At 44.0% G+C, this 24,560-nt stretch overlaps 1 protein-coding gene across 1 annotated transcript in view; it reads left to right on the plus strand.

Moving 5' to 3' along the window:
• The window catches only part of BMP1 (bone morphogenetic protein 1), a 94,353-nt gene that overhangs the window by 38,887 nt on the left and 30,906 nt on the right, over positions 1-24,560 (plus strand). The window contains exons 2-7 of the mRNA XM_089538015.1: positions 2,587-2,700; positions 6,405-6,566; positions 7,984-8,101; positions 10,286-10,464; positions 11,782-11,887; positions 22,228-22,352. Coding sequence (XP_089394141.1) covers positions 2,587-2,700; positions 6,405-6,566; positions 7,984-8,101; positions 10,286-10,464; positions 11,782-11,887; positions 22,228-22,352 — 804 coding nt within the window. The remainder of the gene's footprint in view (positions 1-2,586; positions 2,701-6,404; positions 6,567-7,983; positions 8,102-10,285; positions 10,465-11,781; positions 11,888-22,227; positions 22,353-24,560) is intronic.

A 24,560-nucleotide genomic window follows, 5' to 3' on the forward strand; every position in this document is an offset into this window, starting at 1 on the left:
AATCCACCAGCCAGCATGGTGGCTTTGGATCTATCAGACACATGATTTGCTCCATACCTAAGGATCAGATAGATGGTTTCTATGGGGGTGGCTGTCTACCTCCATAGCTGGGTTTTTTAAAATACAACAACACAAGAGAGGCAGTGGAATTGCTGAGAGTGGCAGTTGTGTTGTTGCCAACAGATGACTGTGGAATTGGGATGCAAGTGATGCATTTTTGGAAGCCGGGTACCAAGAGGCCTCTTTCTGCTGCCTGGTTTCACTCATTTGCTGTAGTTGTTTCCATTCTGTGCGCCAGCGATTCTCATGTGTCACATTCCAGGGCTGCTTTGCCACATAGCCTTTATTTCCATTGTACATTTTGCTCCGTGCAAGATTTTGCCTTTGCCTGTTATTGACCCAATGCTTTTAAATGGAATGAAGAATCTGCAGGTATGCGAAAGGTGCTCCTAAAGTGGTTGTGGAAGAAGTGCATGGTGCACCTCTTAGCAAGACTGTTCTCATTCTGCTCTTTGGCTGTCCAGGTCCCAGATCAATGTACCTGCAAAACCCCATTTTTATAGATCCTGCTTATCACATTCAAGCCTGTCGAAAATATGAAATGTTCACCAGAGGCCATGTTGCATATCCCATCACTTTGCAAGGCTAGGTTGGTGTGGACTCATGCCAGGGGTTTCTCCGAAGCAGCATCTATAGAATTTGCTGCCAAAGGAAGTTAGGCTGGCTCCATCTGTTTTGAAATTCATATAGGAAGCCAAACAGTTTTGTTCTTCATGGCCTTTGGCATTTGGAACCACTCCGCCTGTTTTAATTGTTCAATTTGAAATGATTTTTAAGGACTATTTTTAGTTTGCTTTTAAAGGCTGCATCTGCACTGCAGAAATAATCCAGTTTGACACTATTTTAACTACTATGGTGCAATGCTATTGAAGGATGGGATCTGTAGTCTAGTATGATATTTAGCTTTCTCTGCCTGAAAGCTCTCCTAGAATTCCTAGCATTGGAGCCATGACAGCTAAAGCGTTATGAAGTTGGATTATTTCTGCAGTGTACAGATGCACCCAAAGAGTATTTTGTTTTTGTTTCGTTTCTCTGTTGTTTTAAATATTTTGACCTGTTGTGCATCACTGCAGAAGTCCTGGTGGATTTGTTGTTGTGGCTGTTATTGTTGTGTGCCTTCAAGTCACTTTCAACATATGGCGGCTCTAAGGTGACCCTATCATGGGACCCCATAAGGGGAAGGCCATGGCAAACCTCCTTGGAACAAATCTTGCCAAGAAAACTCCATGATACATTTGCCGTAGGACTGCCATAAGTCAGAAACGACTTGAAGGCACACAACAGCAACAACAACCACAACAACACAACCTTGAATTTGGACTGGGAGAGGGGAACCAAGTTCTCCAAGGCTGATGGCCTTGTTGTCCTTTTTTTTCCTTCCAGCAAGAGCATATGGTTTTGATTCTTCTTGCGAGGCAGATGAATGGGAGGTTATTTGAGTATCCCTTGGCTGTATGAGCTCAGATTGGTTCAGTTGTGTGTGTGTGTGTGTGTGTGTGTCAATAAAGAAAAGGGGGGGGTGTATTAGAAAGGCAACTTGCAAAAGAAGCTTGAGGTTAAAACAATTTGTGTAATTAAAAAAAAAATCTCAGAGACGTGCATCAGTCTTTATGAGAACCAGATGTTCATATATTGTAGCTGCCAGCGGAGCTGGTAAGCTGCTAAGGGGGCGATGCTCAAATGCGATCAATCATGGCAGCTCCTTTCTTTTCATGCATTGCTTTCTCATATATTGGGAGATGAGACTGGAAAGTTGCATTCTTTCAAAGGTGCATCCGAGCTGAACCGGACATTTTATTCCCCCACCTTTCTTATCCAGAGATTTTGAAAAGGCCAAGCTGCCAAAAGGAGAGAGCAAATATTATCCCTGGATTAGTTGCTCCCCTCCTAGCATTTATTTTCAGACAACAAAGCCAATCCATCACAGCCTTTGAGCTTAAAACCTCGAGCTGTTCCTTATTGTATGGCTGGAGGATAACATTTTGGTTAGAGAGGATGTTTGCATCTATGAAGGAAATATCAGTAATGATATATTGGTGGAAAAGAAATGGAGAGCGGGTTCCTAATGCTCAGGATTGTGGAAAGAGGTCCAAAAACTAGGGGCTGTCCATGGTGCAATAAAGAAACCGGAGGCTGTGGTTTGAATAGTTAACATCTGCATCTTCAGTGGTCTTCAGAATTTGAAATTGTTGGATTCTAACACTGGTCTCCCAGTTTCCTATTCCAATGCTCAAACCATTGCACCACACTGATTAAAGGGAGTGAAAACAGGAGATGTGATTATGATGGTTGTTGTTATTGTTGTTATTAGAACTTTGATACGTTATTGCTCATATACCTTGGAAGTCCTTTCTTTCATGGTATCCTGTGTCCTTTCCTTCAGCTTATTCAAGGGACCTTGTTATTTCTTACACAGATGCAAAGGAATGAGTGCGCCCTTCTCTCCAATTCATTTGCAAAACATCCCTTTAAAGAAAGGCATCAAAACCAAACTCCTTCCTCATACATTCTTCTCCTCTTTTCCAGCTGCCTTTTTTGGAGACATTGCCTTGGATGAGGAAGACCTCAAGATGTTCCAGGTGGACAGGATTGTGGATCTTACGCGGCACACAATTGAGAGAACTGCTACCAACTCTTCAGGTAGTGTTGGGATTCTGCAAAGGATAGGCGCTCATATGCCACAGAGAGAAACAAAGCCTGTCACTTAGATCCCGGAGGTATAGATATAGGTCTGAAATAGCAACCCACCAACCAATAGAGGCCAACCAAGGAGGGAGGCAGCAGGAAAGGCTAGTATCAAAGTTAATACTTTTCTATACAACTAGCATGTCTTTGATTACAAAGGTAATCAGATCCATAGTTTGGTTCATCACTTTAGTCATGGTAAGTGTCCAACCATCTTCTGACAAGTGTGACTAGTTCTCAGTGTGACTGAGATGAGCATCCATTTCTAAACCAACCTTCTCCGTTTCTTTTGTATGGTCAATGCACTGTACAAAATCCCTTCCCTTTCATTTTTGTGGAAAAACTTCAAAAACAAAAAAGCCAGACTTCTTTGTGATCACTACTGTCCACGAAGCAAAGATAAATAGTGTGTTCTGGGGGACATGTTCTATTGATCAAACCCCTGTCAAAAGCCAGGCCTTCAGAGACCTCTGTTAGCTCAGCTGCTGTTTTTGAGGGAAGAGCTTAGAAAAAGAGTCCAACTAGCTTGGCAAGGCTCCATTGACAATATTGACAAGATCCAGGTTCATCTAGGGGAGGGCAAAAGTAGCTGGTTTTACATGTGTCCATCCTCAGCTGTCTTCAAAAGAGCGTCAGGACTTCCTTAGTAGCAAAGGCAGTGGGTTAAAAGATTGATCACTGAGAATCCCCCTCCTGCAGCTCCACAAAAAGATGCTCCCGGCATTTGTGTAACCCTTGGATATTCCCCCTAAGAGAAGAAAGGATAAAAGGCCAGAGAATCTCATAAAATCAGCTCAAGTACTTCTACCAAAGTAGAAGATAAAAATAAGTGATTCAGGTACAGTTGGCCCTCTCTGTCCACGGATTCTTTATCCCCAGATTCAACCAACCATGGATTGAAATATATTTTCCAAAAGCAGGCCTTGGTTTTGCCATTTTGTATAAGGGATAGCATTTTACATTGCCATTGTATTTAATGAGTCTTGAGCATCCATGGATTGTGGTATCCACAGGAACAGTCCTAGAACCAAACCCCAGCAGATACAAAGAGCCTACAGTATAAGAGTTGTTTGGTTTCAGAATGTGATTGTGTTTCTGGAGGAAATGAGTAGTGGTACTGGCCAAATCTGACACACCTGGATTTTGTTGGTGGATTATGTGCTGGATTTGTGGACATTTTGTTGGCCAATATAGGACCAAGAGTCTTCCTTATATATCATGCCTTTCCCAACAATGAAAAGCTGAAACATCCTGAGATGGGTTGCTCCTTCTTCTTACCCCAATAAACCTTTGAAGGACACCTCTAGTGAGCGCAACTCTTGGCAAGATCAGTCTTCATTCCTGCCTTATGTTCCTGTAGGTCTTTTTCTCGCTTGTCTTTGTTTCATAAATTCTCTCTAACAAGAACAACAACAGTAATAGCAACAACAAGTCTTCCATACCTTCCAACATTTCACCAAGACGCATGTGGCCAAGCAACATCAGGCTGTGGTCAATAATAATAATAATAATAATAAAATCTTTATTTGTATCCCGCCCTTCCAAACGATCAGGGCGGCTTACAATGATGCAACAAGTGCAAACAGAATACAAAGGTTAAAAACATATACACAACAGCAACAACAAACTAAAAACAACAATAACAGCCCCTTAGCTCAAGACTGCAAACGTTATTAATGAGAAAAAACACACATGTGAGAAGTGTCTTTGACAGTTTGTTTTTGCCTGAGGCTCCTCTGCTCTCTCCTGAGTTCAGTGCAAACTTCTTTTGCACCTTGAACACCATTTGCAGCAATGGAAGTCAGCTGAAGGTAAAGGGAAGAAGTGAGAGGAGGAGAAAGAAACTGTCACAGACTGCCAAAATAAAGCTGCTTCGGGTCTCTTTGGAAGTATGCTATTTAAATGATGCATGCATCCTAAGAATCCGGAAGCTGCACCAAAGCTGCACTCCAATGCTTAGGAATGGAGTGTGGCTTTGGCGCGACCTCCGGACTCTTAGGACCTATGCATCATTTAAATAGCATACCTCCAAAGAGACCCAAAGCAGCTTTATTTTGGCAGTCTGTAACAGGCCTAGTGCATTTTAAAAGCAACTGGGGTGATGGAACATTCATCAGGATTGTCCCTGACAAACTGGGACAGTTGGAGGGTATGCTATTCTTTTTTTGCATAGGAGTCCCAAGTGGGAATTTTCTCTCATACATGGAGGCTTTTTATCCATCTATTCTTCATGAGCAGCATAGGTTTCTGAACTCAGGCATTCCCATGGCCTTGCTTTCCTGGCCAGACAAAAAGGCAGTGGAGGAATCTGTGCAGGACTAGCAGATATGTATTGAAACTTCAGCATCACCTACCAGTAAGCACAATTTGCACCAAAGAGACTGAACAGAAAACATCCAATTAATTGTGGGAGATTTATATTCAGACATGACCCTAACAGGTTTCTCTTTATCAGTCAGTCAGGCGTCAGTATTGGCTTTTGGACCTTGTGGTTTCTTCCCTTCATCCCTGGCCCTGGAGGGTAGGATCTCCTGCCAGGTAATTCTGTAGGCTTTGGCGGCAGCTTGGCTGATAGAGAGCATTTGAGACAATTTGGAGACAAAGATCTTGGCATACAGAGTTACACTCCTTCTGATCTTGCTTTTACAACACCAGCCAAAAACTCTGGAGGAAAAGCTGCTTTTCACAGCCAAAGGTGATCTGCTTGTGAAAAAAACAGCCATGCCCTACGCTGCCCTAATACTGTCCACCAGAATAAAAATAAGAAACAAACCATTTTCCCCCCTTGATACAGCAGCAGCCAAAATGCTGTAGTTAGACTGGAAGAACAGCGGCCAGCTTACCCCATGGCCTTGCTGGTTTTTCGTAGCTTCATATCTGCCTCTCTGCTCCTTGAAGGCCAAAATAAATATCCAACCCTTCGAAGCCCTGAGTCCACACAAATCAAAAGTGTAGGTTGGGATTTGGAAGACGCCTCGAGAAATAAGCATTTTTTGGAAGGTTAGGCCAGTTGGTTTGTGCAAGAAGTGGAATCAGAGAGGATGTGCAATTCAGTTTTTACAGAAAGTGTTATGACAGTAAATTCTTCTGTGTGTTACAGTCTACTGAAACAATCGTTCTGAACCATATCTCTCCCAAGTGGTTTGGACTTCAGCTGCCAGGCTGAAATCTTGGTTACACAAGCATGGTGCCCTTTTTGCAGGGATATGTAGTGCCAATGGGAGTGGGAGAAGAGAGATGAAGCCATGGCCATCAGGAGAGAAAGCTACCCACCTGGGTAAGCTTGGGAGCTGGCAGTGGTTTTCTCTGCCTTCCCTGCATCACAGATCCATAGGGCTGCATGGGACTGCAAGGGGCGTCTTGCTTTCAGTTGTGGGAGGGAAGAAGCAAGATGCTGTCTGGAATTCTTTTGACAGCAGCTAAAACTGTGAAACAGCAAAAAATTGGAAGTCGGCATAAGATCTGTTGCAAAGAACCTGGTTGTTGTTGTTGTTGTTGTTGTTGTGTGACTTCAAGTCATTTCTGATTTATGTTAACCCTATCATGCTAATAATTCTGACATGAAAACGAACCAACAGTTCAAAAGGTTATCTCCATCCACTAAATGGGGAACGTCTGTGTTAACTCACAAACCATTGTGCTTGATGTCTCCTTAACAGGGAACGGGTCCAACAGTACCAGCATCAGATCTGGAAGACAGCAGAGGAGGCGATGGAAGCAGGACCGGGGACGGCCTCGAAGTCGCAGGGCCGCCACGTCTCGTGCGGAGCGGGTCTGGCCAGATGGCGTCATTCCTTATGTGATCAGTGGGAATTTCAGTGGTGAGATGGCAATTTAAAAGCAGCTTGGCAGGTCCAGACCCCTTGAAACTGTGATTGTCTCCTAAAATTGGACTACATAATCATACAATGTGACCGACATGAGTCAGCAGACTGTAGCATAGACACAAGGGTCTCCTTCACGCTGCACAACTATAGCGCTATTGTCCCACTTTAACTGCTACAGTTGCATACCATGGGATCCTGGGGTTTGTAGTTCAGTGAGGTGTTAGACAGCTCTGGCTTTTTAAGTATGCTTTCCTGAACTGCAAATCCCAGGAATCCAAATGATGGAACCATGGCAGTTAAAATGAAATAGTACGGGTTGAGCCAGAATTCCAAAATCTGAAATATTCCCCCAAACAATTCTTTTAAATAGGTGGCTGAGATCGTGACACCTTTGCTTTCTGATGGTTCAGTGCACACTCGCTTTGTTTAACACACAAAATGATTTTAAAATATTGCATAAAATTACCTCCCGGCTATGTGCATAAGGTGTTTATGAAACAGAAATGAATTTCATGTTTAGACTCAGGTCCAAGATATCTCCAAGATATCTCATTATGTATATGCAAATATTCCAAATATTGCACGTACGTATATGCAAACACAGGTATTCCAAAATCCCAAACACCTCTGGTCCCAAGGATTTTGGATAAGGAAGACTCAGCCTGTAGTACTATAACTGTGTAGCGTGAATGGTAACTGAGGCCCCATATAGACAGGCCAAAATAAAGCTGCTTCGGGGGTCACTTTGGAGGTATGCTGTTTAAATGATGCATGCGTCCTAAGAGTCCGGAAGCTGCGCCAAAGCTGTGCTCCAGTCCTTAGGACTGTGGCAGGGCTTTGGCATGGCTTCTGGCCTCTTAGGACACATGCATCATTTAAACAGCATACCTCCAAAGTGACCCGAAGCAGCTTTATTTTGGCCTGTCTGTATGGGGCCTAAATTTCCGCCTTCTTGAAGTCCTGAATTCATTTCCCACTACTCAAAATCTAGATTATGTTTGAAGCCCCCCATAACTGTTATACAGTAGGCCCTTGGGTTTGGTTCCAGGATGCCCTGTGGATTTTTGAACTGAATTTGCTATATGGCCAATCTGACTACTCCTGAATGTTTTATGAAAATCCATGGATGTTCAAGTCCCATTAAATGCAGTGGCTAGTAAAATGGTGTTCCTTCTATAGAATGGCAAAATCAGGGTTTGCTTTTGGGGGGGGGGGGGGAGGATTTATATATGTTTAGAAATATTTTCAAGCCATGGATATTTGAATGTGTATATGGCGGGCCAACTGTATATGTTATCTGTCATCCTTGACAATTGTTCAACTGCTTACATATTTCAGAGTCTTGGCTACAGGTTTAGGTTTTGTTTAGCCACCTTCTAGCCAGCTTTTGTCCTCTTCCTGTTTCCTTCAGGTAGCCAGCGAGCGATCTTCCGACAAGCCATGCGCCACTGGGAGAAGTACACCTGCGTCACCTTCTTGGAGCGGAACGATGAAGATAGCTACATCGTTTTTACGTACCGGCCATGTGGGTAAGCAAGAGGCAGAGCGTCTCCGCCGGTGACACGGCCTCTGCTATGCAAGGGCAAAGGAAAGCTGCTTGGCAACCTACTTGTCAAGACGTGTGGAGCATTGCCAAGCGATTAATGCATTAGATGAGAGGTCAAAGATAGTTGCTTGCTCATCCAGCCCTGTCTGCTGTGTGGGTGTATTCTTGCAGGCAGCTCTTTTGGGAAAGCAGAAGAATAAACCTCGGGGCTCACTAGGGACATTACCGTGCCAGCCCAATTCTTGCCTCAATCCCACTTGTAAATGTGTATGTGTGTGTGTGGAATTATACCTGTTTGTGAGCAGCCTTTATTGCATGTCTTCTCAGTCCACATGATGCCAATATCTCAACTGCCCCAGCAGCAACATTTTACACCTGGGGACTAGAATGATTGTGAACCCATTGACAGGGTTTCTCCCTCAATGCAAAAGGTTGCCCAAACACACAGACACAGCAGCAACAGGTTAGAGGTGTTGTCATGCGATAGGTATCACCAAAGGCACTTCCCCCCCAGCTCTAATCACAGTTTAAAAGCCACGTGTGATAAAGCCCTAAGATTTTCAAAGGCTGAATCAGAGATTGGAGTAGCTAGAGAGAAAGGGAAAGACCCCTGGGATTTTGCTTAACTTTTCTGGGACAGCAACCCAGGATTTTCTCCTGGTTTGAACAATAGCAAAGCTCTGACCTCTGTTATTTTATTTCAAAGAACCTGGAACTTTCCACTGCATAGTATAGAAGTATTTTATGTAAGCCACCTCTTTGGCAGATATTACACTGGGGCAACCTCTGGGCAAGCATTAGGTTCCAGATAATTTCCACCATTCCATGATCAAGCATCCTGTTTTACACCAAGTTCCACCTTGTGTAGGAGGACCATGCAAACTATTTAAAGAATGAATTGTTACTGCTCAAACCTTCCAGAAGAGGTAATGTACCCTCCCTCTTCACCTTTGGCCAGGAAAGAGCAGTTTGGAGACTCCTGAGAGTATTTGGAGAGTTCAAGGGCTTCAAATACAGCTTTGAAGGGTTGCACTTGATTCATCCCTGCTTTAAAGTATGGCATACCTACAGTGCTAACTCAGCTTCTGAAAATTTATTTTCTTTGTAAGCTCATCAATGAATTTGTACATCTTATAATATATATAGATATATGGATTCAATTTGGGGAGGGTTCCCGAAGGCCAGATTAAATTGTTCTGAGGACCGGATCCTTTTCTAAACTGCAAACTGGAACAGGCTTTGGTGGACCTATTCTAAACACAGTTCTAACCAAAGTGCAAAGATATAGGAGGCAGAAATGAGAGCTAAAATATAAACACCTGGATCACATCTTCTCTCCAAATGTCATCTCCTTTTCTTAACTCTTCAGCAGATACTAACAGCTGCTGGATTTGGATTTCCTGGGGTCAAGGTTTCGCTTGCAACGAAGAAAGACTACCACCATGAAACTAAAAAAAAAATCCCAAAAAACAAACCACCCCTTTTAATAATATCTGCAAGACAATGTAAAACAATATCCAAAAAGCTAAGCCAGAAGGGATAATACTACTCTTAATTATTTCTTAATAGTTTATAAGGTTGCTGTTTTCCCATCCATAAAAAAAACCCAGTAGACTGAAACACATTATTTTACTAATTTGCTTTTTCTTTGAGTTCTCTTCCAAAATTAGTAAATTAGGATGATCACTAAAGAGAGATTGATCCTCTCTGGCCTTAATAGAAATCTGTTTCTTGCCTGCTCCAGAGTGATTTCTTTGGACGGCGCCTTTGGAAAGGTGTACTCCGCCTGTCTTTGTATATTTCTGTTCGGTTTTGTTACTATGGTTTTGTTGTCAACCCCCTTTTTAAAACTGCATCATTCGAGTCAGCTGTAGAAGCTCCATCCTGCAGCTGTACTCCAAGGATCTTAGTAATGCACATCTGGGAATAGTTTTTAGACACGTGGATCAATCCCAGCAATGTGAGCTTTTTCCCTTGAAAAGGGAAAAACTCTGTTTTTCTCCTGGGGAGGGAGATAGGAGAGGGAAAGGGGCTTGATGTTATCCTCTTCTGACCTTTGCACTTCCCATCGTGGAAGAAGGATGGAAGCTTGTATGTCTGTTTTCTGTTGAGACTTCTCAGCCGGCTTGTAACTGAAGCATTGGATTTAATGCTGTTCTCCATCCAGGTGCTGTTCCTATGTGGGGCGCAGAGGTGGCGGCCCTCAGGCCATCTCCATTGGGAAAAACTGTGACAAATTTGGAATTGTGGTACACGAGTTGGGCCATGTCATTGGTTTCTGGCATGAGCACACGCGCCCAGACCGGGATGCCCACGTCTCCATTATCCGCGAACACATCCAACCAGGTAAAAGCCCCATCATCTATCTGTCAAATTACATTTGCTCTGCAAACTTTTGCATACAACCTTAAAACTATACAGTGATCCATAACTTCCCTTCCTTTTCTGATGCCTGCCAGCATATTCCCTAGAATACCTTTGGCCTCTATCCATTCTAATAGCCAGTTATTGACAATTTGCCTACTACCAACAATAAGCTGATGGGACAAGAATTCATTAGGTTCAATCTGCCTCCTTTTTTATATATGGGTCTTATAATAGATTGGGATGAGCTATTCGGAAATTGAGCTGATCATTTCTTGACTTTTTGACTAAGTGTGTATCGTAATTATCGGTGAAAACATCCAACCAGGTAAAGGCTCCCATCTCCTGTCTCTTTCCCCTTCTTCCTAAGGGAGCAAGCATGAAAAGTCCAGCACCAGGAGTGCATGAACTTCAGATGTTCTCCCCTTAGTTTTATTGTCCTTCCATTACCCACTCACACCTGCACCCCATTCACTTCCCATTTCATATCTGCCTGCCCAAGGTTTAGGGTCAACTGGAAAGGTCCTCCTCTGTGTCCCATTGGTTGAGTGATGTGGTCAGAGGACATGGGAAAGGATCTTCTCCGTTGTGGCACCCATTTATGGAGATCCACCAATGCAATTCTATGGTCAACATCCAGCAGGAGTTGACCATATAATCATGCTAGAGGACCTCCAGATGCTTAGGAAGAACTCTTCTCTAGCCATCTAGAGGTCTTCTAATGGGACTCTATGGTCAACATTTGTTGGAGAGATAGGATTCACTATTATCTGTGATTTTCACTCTCCACAGTGACGCTGTGAACATATCCCCCATAGATACAGCGGTCGTGCTGTATTTTAATAAATAGATAAATTTTGTAATTTTGCCACTCTCCCCGGCCGCAGTGATTTTTGGCCCACTTATGTATCTGCCTATGCAATGCTTATGATTTCTCCTTCTTAGAAAATATGCACACTGCCCAAGAGGGAAGTGATGGAAGAATACATGCTTGGAGAGAGCCCTGCAGCAGAGTGATGCAAATATGTCCTAAATTGGACTCTTGAGTCATACTCACCAAGCCAGAAATAATAAACCTTCGGCTCAGTCGGCATTCATTCAAAGCAAGGCTCTGCTTTACTGAATGTTTTGTATGGAAGAGAATGTCACTTTTGTCTTCCCAGAAGGAAGGAGAAATGACAGCAGCTGACTGGCAGTATAGCAGAAGAGGGAAACTTGGGAATGAATAACATTTGTGGAACAGATAGTTACTGCCTGTATAGCTTGCATTTCTCATGCTTCTGCCTCCTGTTTCCGCAGGGCAGGAGTATAACTTCCTGAAGATGGAGCCTGAAGAGGTGGAGTCTTTGGGCGAGACGTACGATTTTGACAGCATAATGCACTACTCCAGGAACACTTTCTCCAAGTGAGCATCCAAGATATATTGTTTAATATGTTCACCTAGCCCACATTCATTTTCCTGCATGCACATGCGCACCTCACTTGTCTTAAAGGGGAAGCCCACACCTTGGGGTAAAACATTTCCAGGTTTTATGTAGACCTTTCTTTCCAGCCACAAAGCAGAGAGAGAGATCCAAGTCCCAGAGATATCAAAGTCATCAGTTGTCAAACTAAGCTTGTTCCTTGCACTGTAATGTGTATGTGAATCTTATTCAGGGGCCTAGTGATGCAGCCGTTGGCCAGATCTGTGAATACAATGTAGGCTGCCTTTTGTTTGTCGAGGAGCCTGGGTTCAGAAAGGAGATTAATTGGATTGTGGTCCCATATTCTTTATTACAGGCTGAGTCTCCCTTATCCAAAATGCTTAGGACCAGAGGTGTTTTGGATTTAGGGTTGCTTTTTATTTATTTTATTTTGTACATCTTATGCAACAGTATGATCACAGTGGTTGACCATTTCCTTGAGGGTTTGTTTCCAAGTGTCAATACACCTTACAGCGTTTCTCCTTTTTCCCTTCTTTCTCCTGGTTGCTGCTTTATGGGGTGAATTATAATGATTGGACATGAGAAGAAGGTTTGAAATGTATTCCAAATCTTCATCTGATGCAGTACTAGAAGGAAATGGAAGTTGTTAGAGGAAGAAGAGATTGTTGTTAACCACCTTTTAGTTAACCCTGACTCATGGCGACCCTGTGGCTGGACCTCTCCAATACTCCCTGTCTTCCATTGCTCCGATCAGGTCCTGTACATTCATACCCTTGACCTCTGTAATAGAGGTTATCCATCTAGCATGCGGTCTTCCTCTCTTTCTACATCCCTTTCCTAGCATTATTATCTTTTCCATTGAGTTTGCATGGGAGATCAATGCTGCAGTCCTACAGTTGCTGCAGTGTTTTGTGTCTCCTTTTTTGTGGTATATTGATCATTTCCAATCTGCTGGCCACCATCCACCCCTTCATATTTGTTGACATATGTTGGTTAGCACTAGAGTTGATTCTGTCTGTGTGGACTGCAGCAGTTCAAAGAAGAGATACTGGTGGAGAAACAACTTGGAGTAGTGTGTTGGATGGGAAGGAGTGACTCCCAAGAAAATCAATAGGATAATGAAATCCAGTCTTGTGGATAGCTGAAGGAGCATGCATGCATTCATATGCATGTGTGTGCTACACACACAAACACACACCCCAGACACAAACAGGCTGCATTCTGTCAATGTCATGAGACTTCTAGTCTTCCCTGCATCCTTTGTCCCTTTTCTTTGAGGCCATGGGAAGGGGTTTCTATGCCCAAGCTGCCAGGCACGCATGGAACCCTGACGGTCTCTCCTCTCCTAGTGTGGTGTTTTGAATAGCACCACAGTGGGTCTTTCTAAGTCCAGGCGCAATCAGGCACAGAAAGGACTGCTGAGTGTGCTCCTGCGTGTGCCCAGGCAAGAGTTGGAGAGCCTGGGAGAGAAAGGAAACAGCTGCCTCATTCATGTGGCAAGGAGTGCGCTGGTGCCAGAGGGCATGCAGAGGGCTTTGGGGGACAGGCGGAGCAGGGGCAGGAATGCAGGACTGCTGTCGGGGGCAGTGAAGAGGAAACACTGTTGACTTGGTCTGGCTGCTTTGAAAAAAAATGGGGATATTCCTCCCAGAAGCCCCAAGGCAACTCTGCTTTGCATCCCATTTGGAGGCCTGGGGGGTAGGGGAACAGCGTCATTTAGTAGCCGCAACTGAATAAGCTTTGCTGTAGATGAGAGTTTGCCGTATGAGGGCCCCAAGGCAAACACCAGCACCCCTATCCAAACAGTCCTGGCAGACTTTAACAAGGGCTGGCAGTGACCGAGCAGCTTCCTGCTTTCTCTAGGAATTAAGAGCAAGCTCAAATGTTTACCTTAGGAAAGGCAGAATGGGAGGCAGTCGCTGGTGAAATATCAGTGTGATGTTCTGTTTTTCTTTTTGCTCATTCCTGGGTTCCTTGTTCGGTTTTTTTGTTTGAGTTCACATCCAGATGGTCAGTGTTGCACAAGCAACATTGTGTACAGTGCACCATTATGCGCAGTGCACAAGCAACATTGTAGGAAATGCAGCAAAGTTGCCTCCAGATGTGTCAGTACAGAGCTGTGTCAAGGAACTCACTGTATTGTACCTTGTAGCCTCTCACAGGACAAATACAGGTTAGATCTCAAAGGCACTGCCTTTGTTTCTAAAAGGGAGGAAAATAATTTACTGCCTTGCTGAGCTTTTGTGTCCCAAATGCCTCATGGCCAGCAAGGGGTATGGCCTTTACCTGCGTTGAACCTCCCTCCATCTTAAATTCAGCTTCAGAATCTCAAGAAAGATGAAGGTCTGTAACCTCCCATCATCACATTTCTTCCCCTAAAATGACTTTTAATGTCTATGACTGATGGAGAAGGCTGTGCGCTTCAAAAGCTTGCATAACTAACATCTATGACTGATGGAAAAGGCAGTGAGCTTTGCAAGCTTGCATAATGTTTTTTGCACATTTTCTGATATATTTTGCTGTGTGCCCTGTGTGTGTGTGTGTGTGTGTGTGTGTAAAGGCGGGGAAATGCCTCTGTTTAAAAAATACAGCATTCCCTACCTCCCCCAGGACAATCCCAAAACAAACGAAGCAAGCTTTGCAGATTATAGGCCCTTTGGAGCTGTCTGGCAGTGTGGCCTGTTGTAAGTTGTGTGAAGGACTAGGGAATCACTGTGTATCAGAAGCTTTACTGGCATGGATTTGAAGGGATTGGGTCAGGCAGAAGCAGATAGGATATGACTCCACAATCTATCCTAGCAATATATCAGAGTCTTTTTTTTTCCAATTTAACTAAAATTCAGCTTCAAAAAAACTCCAAACCCATCCAGGTTGCGTATAAGACCTGCAAATCAGACAAGCAATGGTTTGTTTGCAGTAAGCTGAGCCTGATTTGTCTTTGTTTACCTCTCTTGCCTTCTTTTCTTGCCCATGGCAGTCAAAGGGTGATGTTTGTGCCAGGCGGTTGTCCTCATCTATACTTGGAAAGGGAGAGATAAATCATTCCAGAACTGCAAATGTTTAGAATGTCAGGCTAGGACTAGGGAGTCTGGGTTCCAAATCTTCATCTGGTTGCAAAATTCAGTGCTGTAACTATGGGTCATTTTTCTGCCTAATCTACCTATAGCTGTGTTACAAGGATAAAATGAAGAGGAGGGCCAAACAGAAAACTATGTACACAACATTGAACTCCTTCCATCTGTATATACCTTTCTCCTGTGTCTTCTGATGCCCCTTTGCTTGACAGTGCAGCCTGTTGTTGTTGTGTGCCTTCAAGTCATTTCTGATTTGTGGCAGCCCTATCATAGAGTTTTCTTTGCAAGACTGGTTCAAAGGAGGTTTGCCATTGCCTTCCCCTGAGGCTGACCGAGTGTGATTTGCCCAAAGTGGTTTTCATGGCTGAGATGGGAATCAAACCCTGGTCTCCAGAGTCATATCCAGTACTCAAACCATTATGCCATGCTGGCTGTCCAACAGTGGATCCTGTTGTTGTTAACTGCCCTTGAGTTGATCTCAATGCATGGCGACCCTATGGATGAGACATCTCCAAGACCCTCTGTCCTCCACTGCTCTGCTTAATTCCTGCAACCCTGTAAAACCCATGGCCTTTTTAAATAGAGTTCATCCATCTAGCATGTGGCTTCCTCTCTTCCTATTTCCCTCCATCTTTCCCAGTATTATTGTCTTTTCCAATGAGTCCTTCCTTCTCATGATGTTTCCAAAGTATGACAGCCTCAGTTTGGTCAGGGAGATTTCCGGCTTGATCTGCTGTAGGACCCATTTATTTGTCCTTTTGGCTGTCAATGGGATCCTCAACACTCTTCTCCAGCACCACATCTCAAATGAATGGATTTTCTTCCTGTATCCTGTCTACTCACATCTAAATTGTTGATGGAAGCTAGTAGTCCAGCTCCAATGCCCAACCATAGGTAGACAAAGCATGGATATGCCATCTTCTTTTCTCGTTTCCCTGCCTGTTCATCTGTTCTCAGCAGGAGAGGGAGAGAACATTGTGAAAAGAAGGATAATAACTCTATTGGTCCTTGTGAGCTAGTTCCCACTCCAAACCTAATTAAATTCACAGCTTTTCTCCAAATGGTGTAACCTTGCATGGAATGCAGTTTGGCGAATGAGCGCATGGATTGCAGCTAGAATCCCAGCTGAGGGGAACTATATCTGTCATTTCCTGGTTGTTGAAGCCCCTTCCCTCAATAGAGAATTGTTCTCTGGAAAATAATCTCAGGAGCTTGGATTGCAGTAGTCTTGAGAACTGTGAAATGTTAACCCTTTCCTGGAAAGTTTAATATACGCTGCATTGTTGGGCCAGGCCTATTGCTTTGCGTCTCTTTTTCCTTGATCCATCTGTGATCATACCCTGTCACTCTTTGCAGAGCTCTGACATAGCAGAGGCTGACCTTAATACAGGAGATACATTGCCATTTTCTCAGAGGCACATTAGGATAGGCTCTCTTCGTTCTTCGGGAGACATGCGTCATATATCTATCCGTAGATGTGCCTTTCATTTCTCCACTACCAATGTGAGGTTGGAAATTTGGAGGGCAAGTTGTTAATTATTATAGCTTTGCTTCTGAACCCCTGGAAACAGGCCAAAGGAGTTAAGCTGAGATTCCTAGCGGTGAACCTTCTTGCATTGTGCCACAAACCTATCTCTCCTCAGATCATGCCTTTGCCTGTCATCAGCCTATGCTGTCATCTACTGGGCCTCTTGTCTCCAAATTACCCTTCATTATTTTGGGGCTTGTCAATCTCTTTTCCCTCAGGAGCTTGGATTGGCAAGACAAGCTTAAGTGCAAGGATTCTTGTGTGCTCTACAGATGCCGATGGCCACAGGCAAGGAGGGTGTGACCCGCACAATGTTGATTCTTGCTCAGCACTTTTCTGCTGCTCAGCATGCTCAGGCTGGTATTGTTGTCAGCCTTATTCCAAACTGCCGAGGACGTGCCTCTGGGTCTCTCTTCTGGAAGACTAACACAGCGTCAGCTGCGATGGATGGGAGATTATTGTGCCAAAACCCCTTGTTGTGCAAGGGAGGGATCCCTTATCATTTGCGTTGCCATCGTTTCCTCTGGTAGAGCACCTGTGCCCTTAACAGCTGACCAAACTTGGACTTTCCCTGTGCAAATGCAGTCTAGCCACTTCACTCTGATATCCTCTTTGATAAACCAGTTATCACCATCTCCAGAGCATTGACTAGGAATGTCAATGAGATGGTGTGAATGCAAAGCCAAGGTTCAGCCATTGGTCCCTGTGGCTGACAGGTAGTATGATGTCTCTGGGCTGGGATGGGCCTAGCATACATTTTGGGATCCTGCCCTTCAACCGGAGGGGACTGTCTTCTGTTTCCTTTATTTCTGGCTCACACTTCCAGTTCTAGCAACTTAAGGACTCTAGATTGCAGAATACACACTCCAGCTCTGGGTTTTGCTGTGTCCACCAGCAGCCCTGACCTGACTTTATCACATGGGGGAAAAGCAGGGAAAAGCTGGGATTAAAAAGGTATTTTCCCAGCAAAGTCTCGAGATCGCAACAAAGATTTTCAGTTTTCCTCTTTTCCTGCTGCTGTCTACCTTCCCAAGAATTATTGTCTTTTCTAGTGAATCTTTTCATCATATGTCCAAAGTACAACAGTTTCAGTTTGGATATCTTGACTTGACTTTAAGGGAGAATTCAGGCTTGATTTGCTCTAGGACCCATTTATTTATCTTTTTAGCAATCCATGGTGTCCACAGAACTCTTCTCCAGCTCCACGATTGCTTTTCTTCCCATCAGCTTTCTTCGCTGTCATCAGCATAGCCTCTTGCCTTTCAAGAGCATGCAATCCCACCGCTGTGGAAAGATAATGTCATAAACACACATTTATGAATTGGGAAAATGTATTAAAATGTGTACATTAAGGAGGCAAAGTATGTACTTTAGGAAAAAATACTTACCAAAATATACATGGGAACTAAAAACTAATCCAAGGGATGCATGTGAAGTAAATGCAGATAGGATTTGAAGAACTGCAATGGAATAGAAGCAGAGAAATTTTCACTTTGCTGATGACCCTTCGGTTTGAAAAACATGAGTCTCCTCTCTTTCCCCAACATCTTCCAAATGTGTTGAGGCTGGAAGTAAATCCTGAGACCTCCAAATAAATGGGGAACATTGCCCTGTTTCCCAACATACACAGTTCCTGTGATAGTACCAAGATGATTCTCTGCATTCCCATATTTGCCAGCCTTTTCTCCCAAGAGATTTGCTTAATCCCAATGGTTTTACAAGCATATTCGCAGAAGAAGCCTGATATTTTTAAAGCCTGTTTGAGAAATCAGCTGGCTGTCAGCTGGACAGTTGATGGTCTTGGCCATTTTGTGACTCGGATGCCAAGGTTTGCAGGAAAACTCCACGGAAGTTTATTTGTGTGATGTTATCACTTTGCTTCCTGGATAAAGTTTTGGAGAGAAACAGGAAGAAGAAGAAGAAGAGGGAGGACTTTTACCGAATGACGTGCAGCTGTTTGCAGGGCTGCCATGTTGCATCAGGCTTCCCTTTGCTCCTTTCTCCCCCAAATTCCTTTGCTACGTTTGGTCTGCTTCAGTTGCCAGATGTAAGGCCATGCCAAGTGGATGAAGGTGTAACAATATGTGCTGCAGGCCAGGAAAATATTCCTGAAAATCGCTCATGGCAGTTGGATGGAAAGTGTAGGTCACTGGAGAAAATGGCCCACCTCCCCTCCTTTTTCAGACTTAAGCATGTCCATATGGACAACCAAAGAAAGGGAAGGCAAGGTTCGATCCGCTGACAATGGCATCTCCATGTTTTGAGAGAGAGAAGCGTGCCTGCAACAGTTTTCTCAACTTTTCCCTTCCTTTTTTCTATTCCACCTCCATCTATATTCATTCAGGTCTCTTTCACTGTTGCTGTAGCCATAGAGGTCCCATGTGCCGTTGTATTTTGTAAAGCTTTCAAGCCTAAATCATAACTGTTCTAATTCCAGTTACCAGAAATTGAACCCGGGCTCTTCTGTATCCAAAACATATGTTCCATCGCTGTGCTTAATCCCTCCAAAATCCATTCAGAGTGCAGAACATACTTGCTTCTAGTGCAAAATTTTAGTCATCTTGGCTATAGCTTTGTTTTTGCTTCTAAAATATTTGAATTTTAAAAATCTTTGCACAGAGACAATTTTTCAGTTATGGCTTCCCCTTGCTCCAAACTGGCAATCTCCTTTCAGCATCGCTTGCCAATGTGCAGTATCTCATCCAGCACTTTCCTGTTTACATGAGCAACTCCAGGCTAGTCTCCATGTAAGTATATTGCATAAGAGGCTGCAGATTTTCACACATTCGCATCGGCTCTTAATTGTCTTCACTTTCTTGCACGAATTTGCATCTGTTTGCTCTCCCTCTGTCAAAAATGTGCAGCCATGCAAATCCATATGAGGTGGACCTTCAGTCATACATTTGATAATCCACATCCTTGTGGATACTCCAATAAAAAACACCATTCCTTTTTCTTGGACTTTTCTCTGCAAAAAAACCCAAATGCCTCTGAATTGTATATGGAGGGATTGCATTCTGTTTGAATAGAATGAGGAGTATTTAAATTGTGAAGACAAACCCTTTAACAAGAGGCAAGATGGAGACCTCTCCAAATGTAGACCTTCACGAAAAGCCACCATCTCTCCCTCTTTATCTCCAGAAAACATATAATTCCTCTCAATTCCTTCTTGGCCATTCTGACAGGTGGCATCCATCTTGGCCATAACAAGCCAAAATGTCACTCTGACATATTATATGTACTCTTTCCCAGCTGGTATCTCCATGGAAACATCCCCATTGCTTTTTTGCAGAAATGTGTCTATGTCCTTGCTTTATGTTTTTGTGCATTTTCCTGTTTTACCTTCAAGGGCATAACATATAGCCCAGCTTTCAAATGCCATAAAGTCCAGTGAGGCTCGTCTGCCAGTCTTTCTGCTATTGCTACAGGTTGAGTCTTCCTTATCTGGAATTCTGAAATATACCAACAACCAAAACTTTTTTTCATGGGTAACTGAGATCGTGACCCCTTGGCTTTCTGATGGTTGAATGTACACAAGCTTTGTTTCATGCACAAAATGATTAAAATTACTGTGCATACAATTACCTTCAGGCTGTAGTATATAAGGTGCATAGGAAACAGAAATGAATTTCATGCTTAGAGGGGGCAAACATTTGCACTTTTCAAGAGGCTCAAACAAAAGCAAACTGCTGCAGCTCCTTCTACCTGCATTATTTTTCACTGATGACTTTTGCCATCTTAACTGCAGCCTGGGCTTCCAATTTTTATCTGCCAAACGTTTGAGGGTAAGGTGGCACATATAGAGAGGTTATGCTATTATTGTGTATTAATCAGTATTAATAATGTTCTGTATTTTTTGACAATTTTTTATCCAGACAATGCATATCAGTAGCGGAGTACAACCAGCACTGTTCGCTTCCTGTTCAGTGCTAAGAAAACTTTAATATCTTTAGAACTGACTATGTTTCACCGTAATAGCAGGAAATCCAGGATTTCCGAATATCTGGTTGCTTCTGAAAATAACTTCTTCTTGTTTCTATTACAAAAAGCATATCTGTGTTAACTACCCTTGTAAAGATTGCTCATACTGCAGCCCAGTCTTCCAACTGTGTCCCTTGACTTGTCCTGCTGAGCCTTGGAATAAGATTGATTGCAGTAAATAAAGCATAGACTTGTAAATCTAGGGATATGTTACATTTGGTTATAGGATGTGTATATCCTGGGTACAATAGAGAATAGAGGGATGCCATTGTTTCCAGGAAAAATTATACTCTTGCTTTTCACCAGGGGATTGTTTCTTTTTTAAAACAAGAGTTAAAGTATAATACTAACATTGACCCGTGGATAAGTTGACTCTGATTTTTGGGGTCAATTTCTAGACTTATACATGAGTATATTCACTAGTCAGTAGACAAGCCCTGAATCTGATGCAGCCAAGAGTAGCTGGCGAGGTGCAATAGCAGCACAGCTTCTGGATGCACCAACCTTGCAACACAGTTATTAGAGAGAGGCTTGCTGCTGTTTTCCCTCCGCTCCAGTTAATTGTGATTTCACCTTCCTGCTTCGTCTTCATTTCTACACTGGAAAGTAATAATTACAGCAATATAGACTTACAAGCTTTAATACTCTGTGTGCTACCATGAAACCCAACTGATTTATAATTTAAATGGTTGCTAACATTTTCTTGATAACTAGATTATTGTTACTCTCAGCAGCTTAGAGCGGCCAAGGCTGATTAATAAAAGATCACCAGCATAGTCTTTGCAGCCGGTGGGACGTTACTTTAGGGTTATGTTCTCCTTCCTTAATTTAAAATCCACTGGAAAGACCTGCAAGGGGGAGTTATGACTCTTGTTCATACATGCCCCTGCCTGCATGTTCCTAGCTATCAGATCAACAGTATTTCTATTGAAGAGTCTGGTGTGCATGCATGCACACTTACAATCCAGCTGCACCCCTATTCCAGTGTTACTTTCGATGCATTTTAAAAGTGGGGTGGGCAGTTCAGTTTAGATGCATGTGAGCCCCAGGTCTTGTCTGCACTGATCAGGACACTCCAGGGGCACCCATACTATCCTGGCCTCAGAGCTTGTATCAATCTCCCCTTCTCCCCATTACCTGGCCTTCTGTATCCATGCCAGAATGACTGTCTTGCACGGGGATCCTGTTACGCTGCCCAGTTTCATCTGCCAACATCACAGATCTCTCACTTCTGAAGTCAGAATGAGGCACCCAGCAAAGATCATACAGCTGGGCATCTCTTTCTGACCTCAGTGCAAGCAACTGGAGACAGTGAGAGATGTGCCAAACAGCTCAGTTGGATGCCCATGCAGACAGCCACATGGCTCCAAATCTTCTCAAAAGAGGTATGTTTTAAAAATTGGCTTAAAGGTTTTTATACCCTGGTTCCGGTGCTTAACGTGCCAGATGCCATCCAGATTGTGTGCACCAAAACTGGGCATTGGACCATGCATCATCCAAACAGGACGGTGTCAGAACAAGGGGGAAATAGTAAGGTACACCGCAAAGTTTACCATTTACATTTTCTCCACTGAAAACTACCATATGTTTCCAAACAGTCTTGAGTTCCAATTCCAGTTCAAAGTTCTGAATAAAACATCCACCCCATGTGAAAAGTTGCTTGCCCTTCAGGGTGTGCTTGTGCAGAGGAGCTAAAGACCTGGAAGGGTTCACTGTCTGCTCTGTGCTTTCATTTCAGGGGAATCTTCCTAGACACCATCCTCCCCAAATATAATGTGAATGGGATGCAGCCTTCCATTGGCCAACGAACCCGACTGAGCAAGGGAGATATCGCTCAAGCACGCAAGCTGTATAAATGCCCCGGTAAGTACTGCTGGCTGCTTGCCATCCACAGAGAAGCTCTTGGGTGCTATTGTGCAGCCATGGCTCTTGATTCCCAGAAATGTACAGAGAGGACTGGATGATGATGTCTTCCATTTATATCCATTCTGTCTTTTCCCATTACTCCATACCCTCCAACTGTCTCAGTTTGGTAGGGATGGTTCTGATTAATCATCTCTTGTCCCACTTTTTCAGCTGCTTTTAAAATATCCCTTTCTTTCACCTCCACCCATTTTTCTCTCTTTTCTCTTTTGTCCTCAGTTTATTTCAGCTTGTACAAATGAAGTTCAAAATGCAAAACTAATTTGTGCTCAGTTAACTCGGGGGGGGGGGGGGGGAGATAATCTTGTCCTTCCCAGTAGGCTCAGGCAAAAGCAAACTACTAGAATTGAACATAACGGAGTAGAGAACAGGCACAACTAGGCATCCCACTGTTCCACCTGGTGCCACCGCAGACGCAGAACTGTCCGTCCCTCATGAAGACAGTCCATATTTGAATCAGGACTTTGGTCCTGCGTCGTATGTACAGGGTGACATGAAAATGAGGGGAAACCAGAGTAAATGGCCCACGTAGGCATGCTCCCAGTCAGTTCAAAACTGCAAAGTGGGCCATTCTTCTGCCCTCAAACAAGGAGCACATCTGAATTTCCCTCTGGCCTCTGCTTTATTTTATCATGAAGGTTCGCAGTGAGGCAACTCCTTTGGGGAGTTTCTTGAAGGAAGATGGGTTGCCTCCCGTCTCTTGGCATCATCCGTTGCGGCTGGGCTAAGCTGAGCCTGGAATGTTCCGGCCTTTCTGTTGCATGTTATAATCCCCCTAGGGTCTGACCTCATGCTCCCGTCTGAGCTCTTCCCATTGCTTTATGAATGGAAACAACATGACATAACGCACAGTTTTGGAGCCCAGGGTTGAATGGATAGCTCCCAATTTCACCACGGCTTTGGAGACCATCCAGTCGACACCAGCCCTGGCTCTCCACACCGAACAGATGTCAGAACAGAAGGCAAAGGGGGACCAGGAGCCAAAGACATGCCAAAGAGTGTGTGAAACTTTTTGCTTCCTGTTGGACTCCCAAGACCTGATCTGGTTGGGGAGCTTCCCAGCATCCATCCTCTGCTGGGTCTCTCTGTTTCCGTGGAGAGGACAGACTTGTAAACAGAATCGAGTTGTTTTTCTAGGGAGGAATGCAGCCATTCCAGCAGGGATTGCTTTTCTGAACGGGGCGAGTGACCCAGAATAAAAGGCAGAATGGGTGTGCATGAAGGAGAAAGAGGAAAACATTGGTAGGAAAGTGGATAGGGAAAAATAGGAAGAAACGAGGGCTAGGAGTAGTGTGTGGAGTAAGTTCAGAGTTGGAGCATTAGCAGAACCAGCCGCTGAAGGCTTCGTGTGCAGTGCACTTGCACTTATTTTCCCACTGGCTTATGTTCCTCCCTCCACATGCTTTTCCTCCACTGCCTTTCTACCCCACATTTCCCATCACCCTGCTTTTGTTTCTCTCGGATGTCTTGGGCTGTAATAAATCCCTCTGCATTTTTTGTGAAGGTTGCAAAGGGAGGAGGGGAGGAACTATATACCATGTACCAGGCAGCCAACTGTTCGGGCCCTGGACCATTGCCCACATAACATAACCATGGAGATATGCGCTTAGTTACAGTGGCTTAACCGGCATTCTCCCCTCCCTCCCGGTCCCTCCAAACAAAGCTGCTAGGAATTGGATGTTGACAGAAGGTGGCTTTGCATGCTACGCAGAAGTGCCAAAAGAGGACTCCTGAGTGAGATGCGCTTCCTCTTTTGGCACGGTCGGAGCAACATGTGAAGGGAGGCTTTTGCACGTCTTCCCTTGGGGAGGGGGAGATTTTCTGCTTTATTAAGACCAGAGTTATTAAACAAACATTTAGAAGGCTACATGAGGGCTCAGACGTCCCAAAGCGGGGAGGGGACGTGAGAAACTAGGTGAGGGAACGGCCTCGTAACTGCAGCTGCCTGGCTCCCTCCCAGATACTTTGTACCTGGCAGAAGAGCACTATGTCTCCAGTCCCAAGGCCCCAGGTTTGCATCTGCTGCAGACATGTGTACACACACCTGGGGTTTTCTCAATGGATCTCCCCTCCGGCAGCATCTGGTTCTGTGGCGTGCAAGCCATCAGAAAGCTTCACGGCTCCTGCAGCCCTCCTTGACAGCTTTAG

The sequence above is a fragment of the Sceloporus occidentalis genome, unplaced genomic scaffold (genome assembly GCF_023333645.1).
Source record: "Sceloporus occidentalis isolate IW3139 unplaced genomic scaffold, rSceOcc1.0.p SCAF_9, whole genome shotgun sequence".
In the NCBI taxonomy this organism is placed as follows: domain Eukaryota; kingdom Metazoa; phylum Chordata; class Lepidosauria; order Squamata; family Phrynosomatidae; genus Sceloporus; species Sceloporus occidentalis.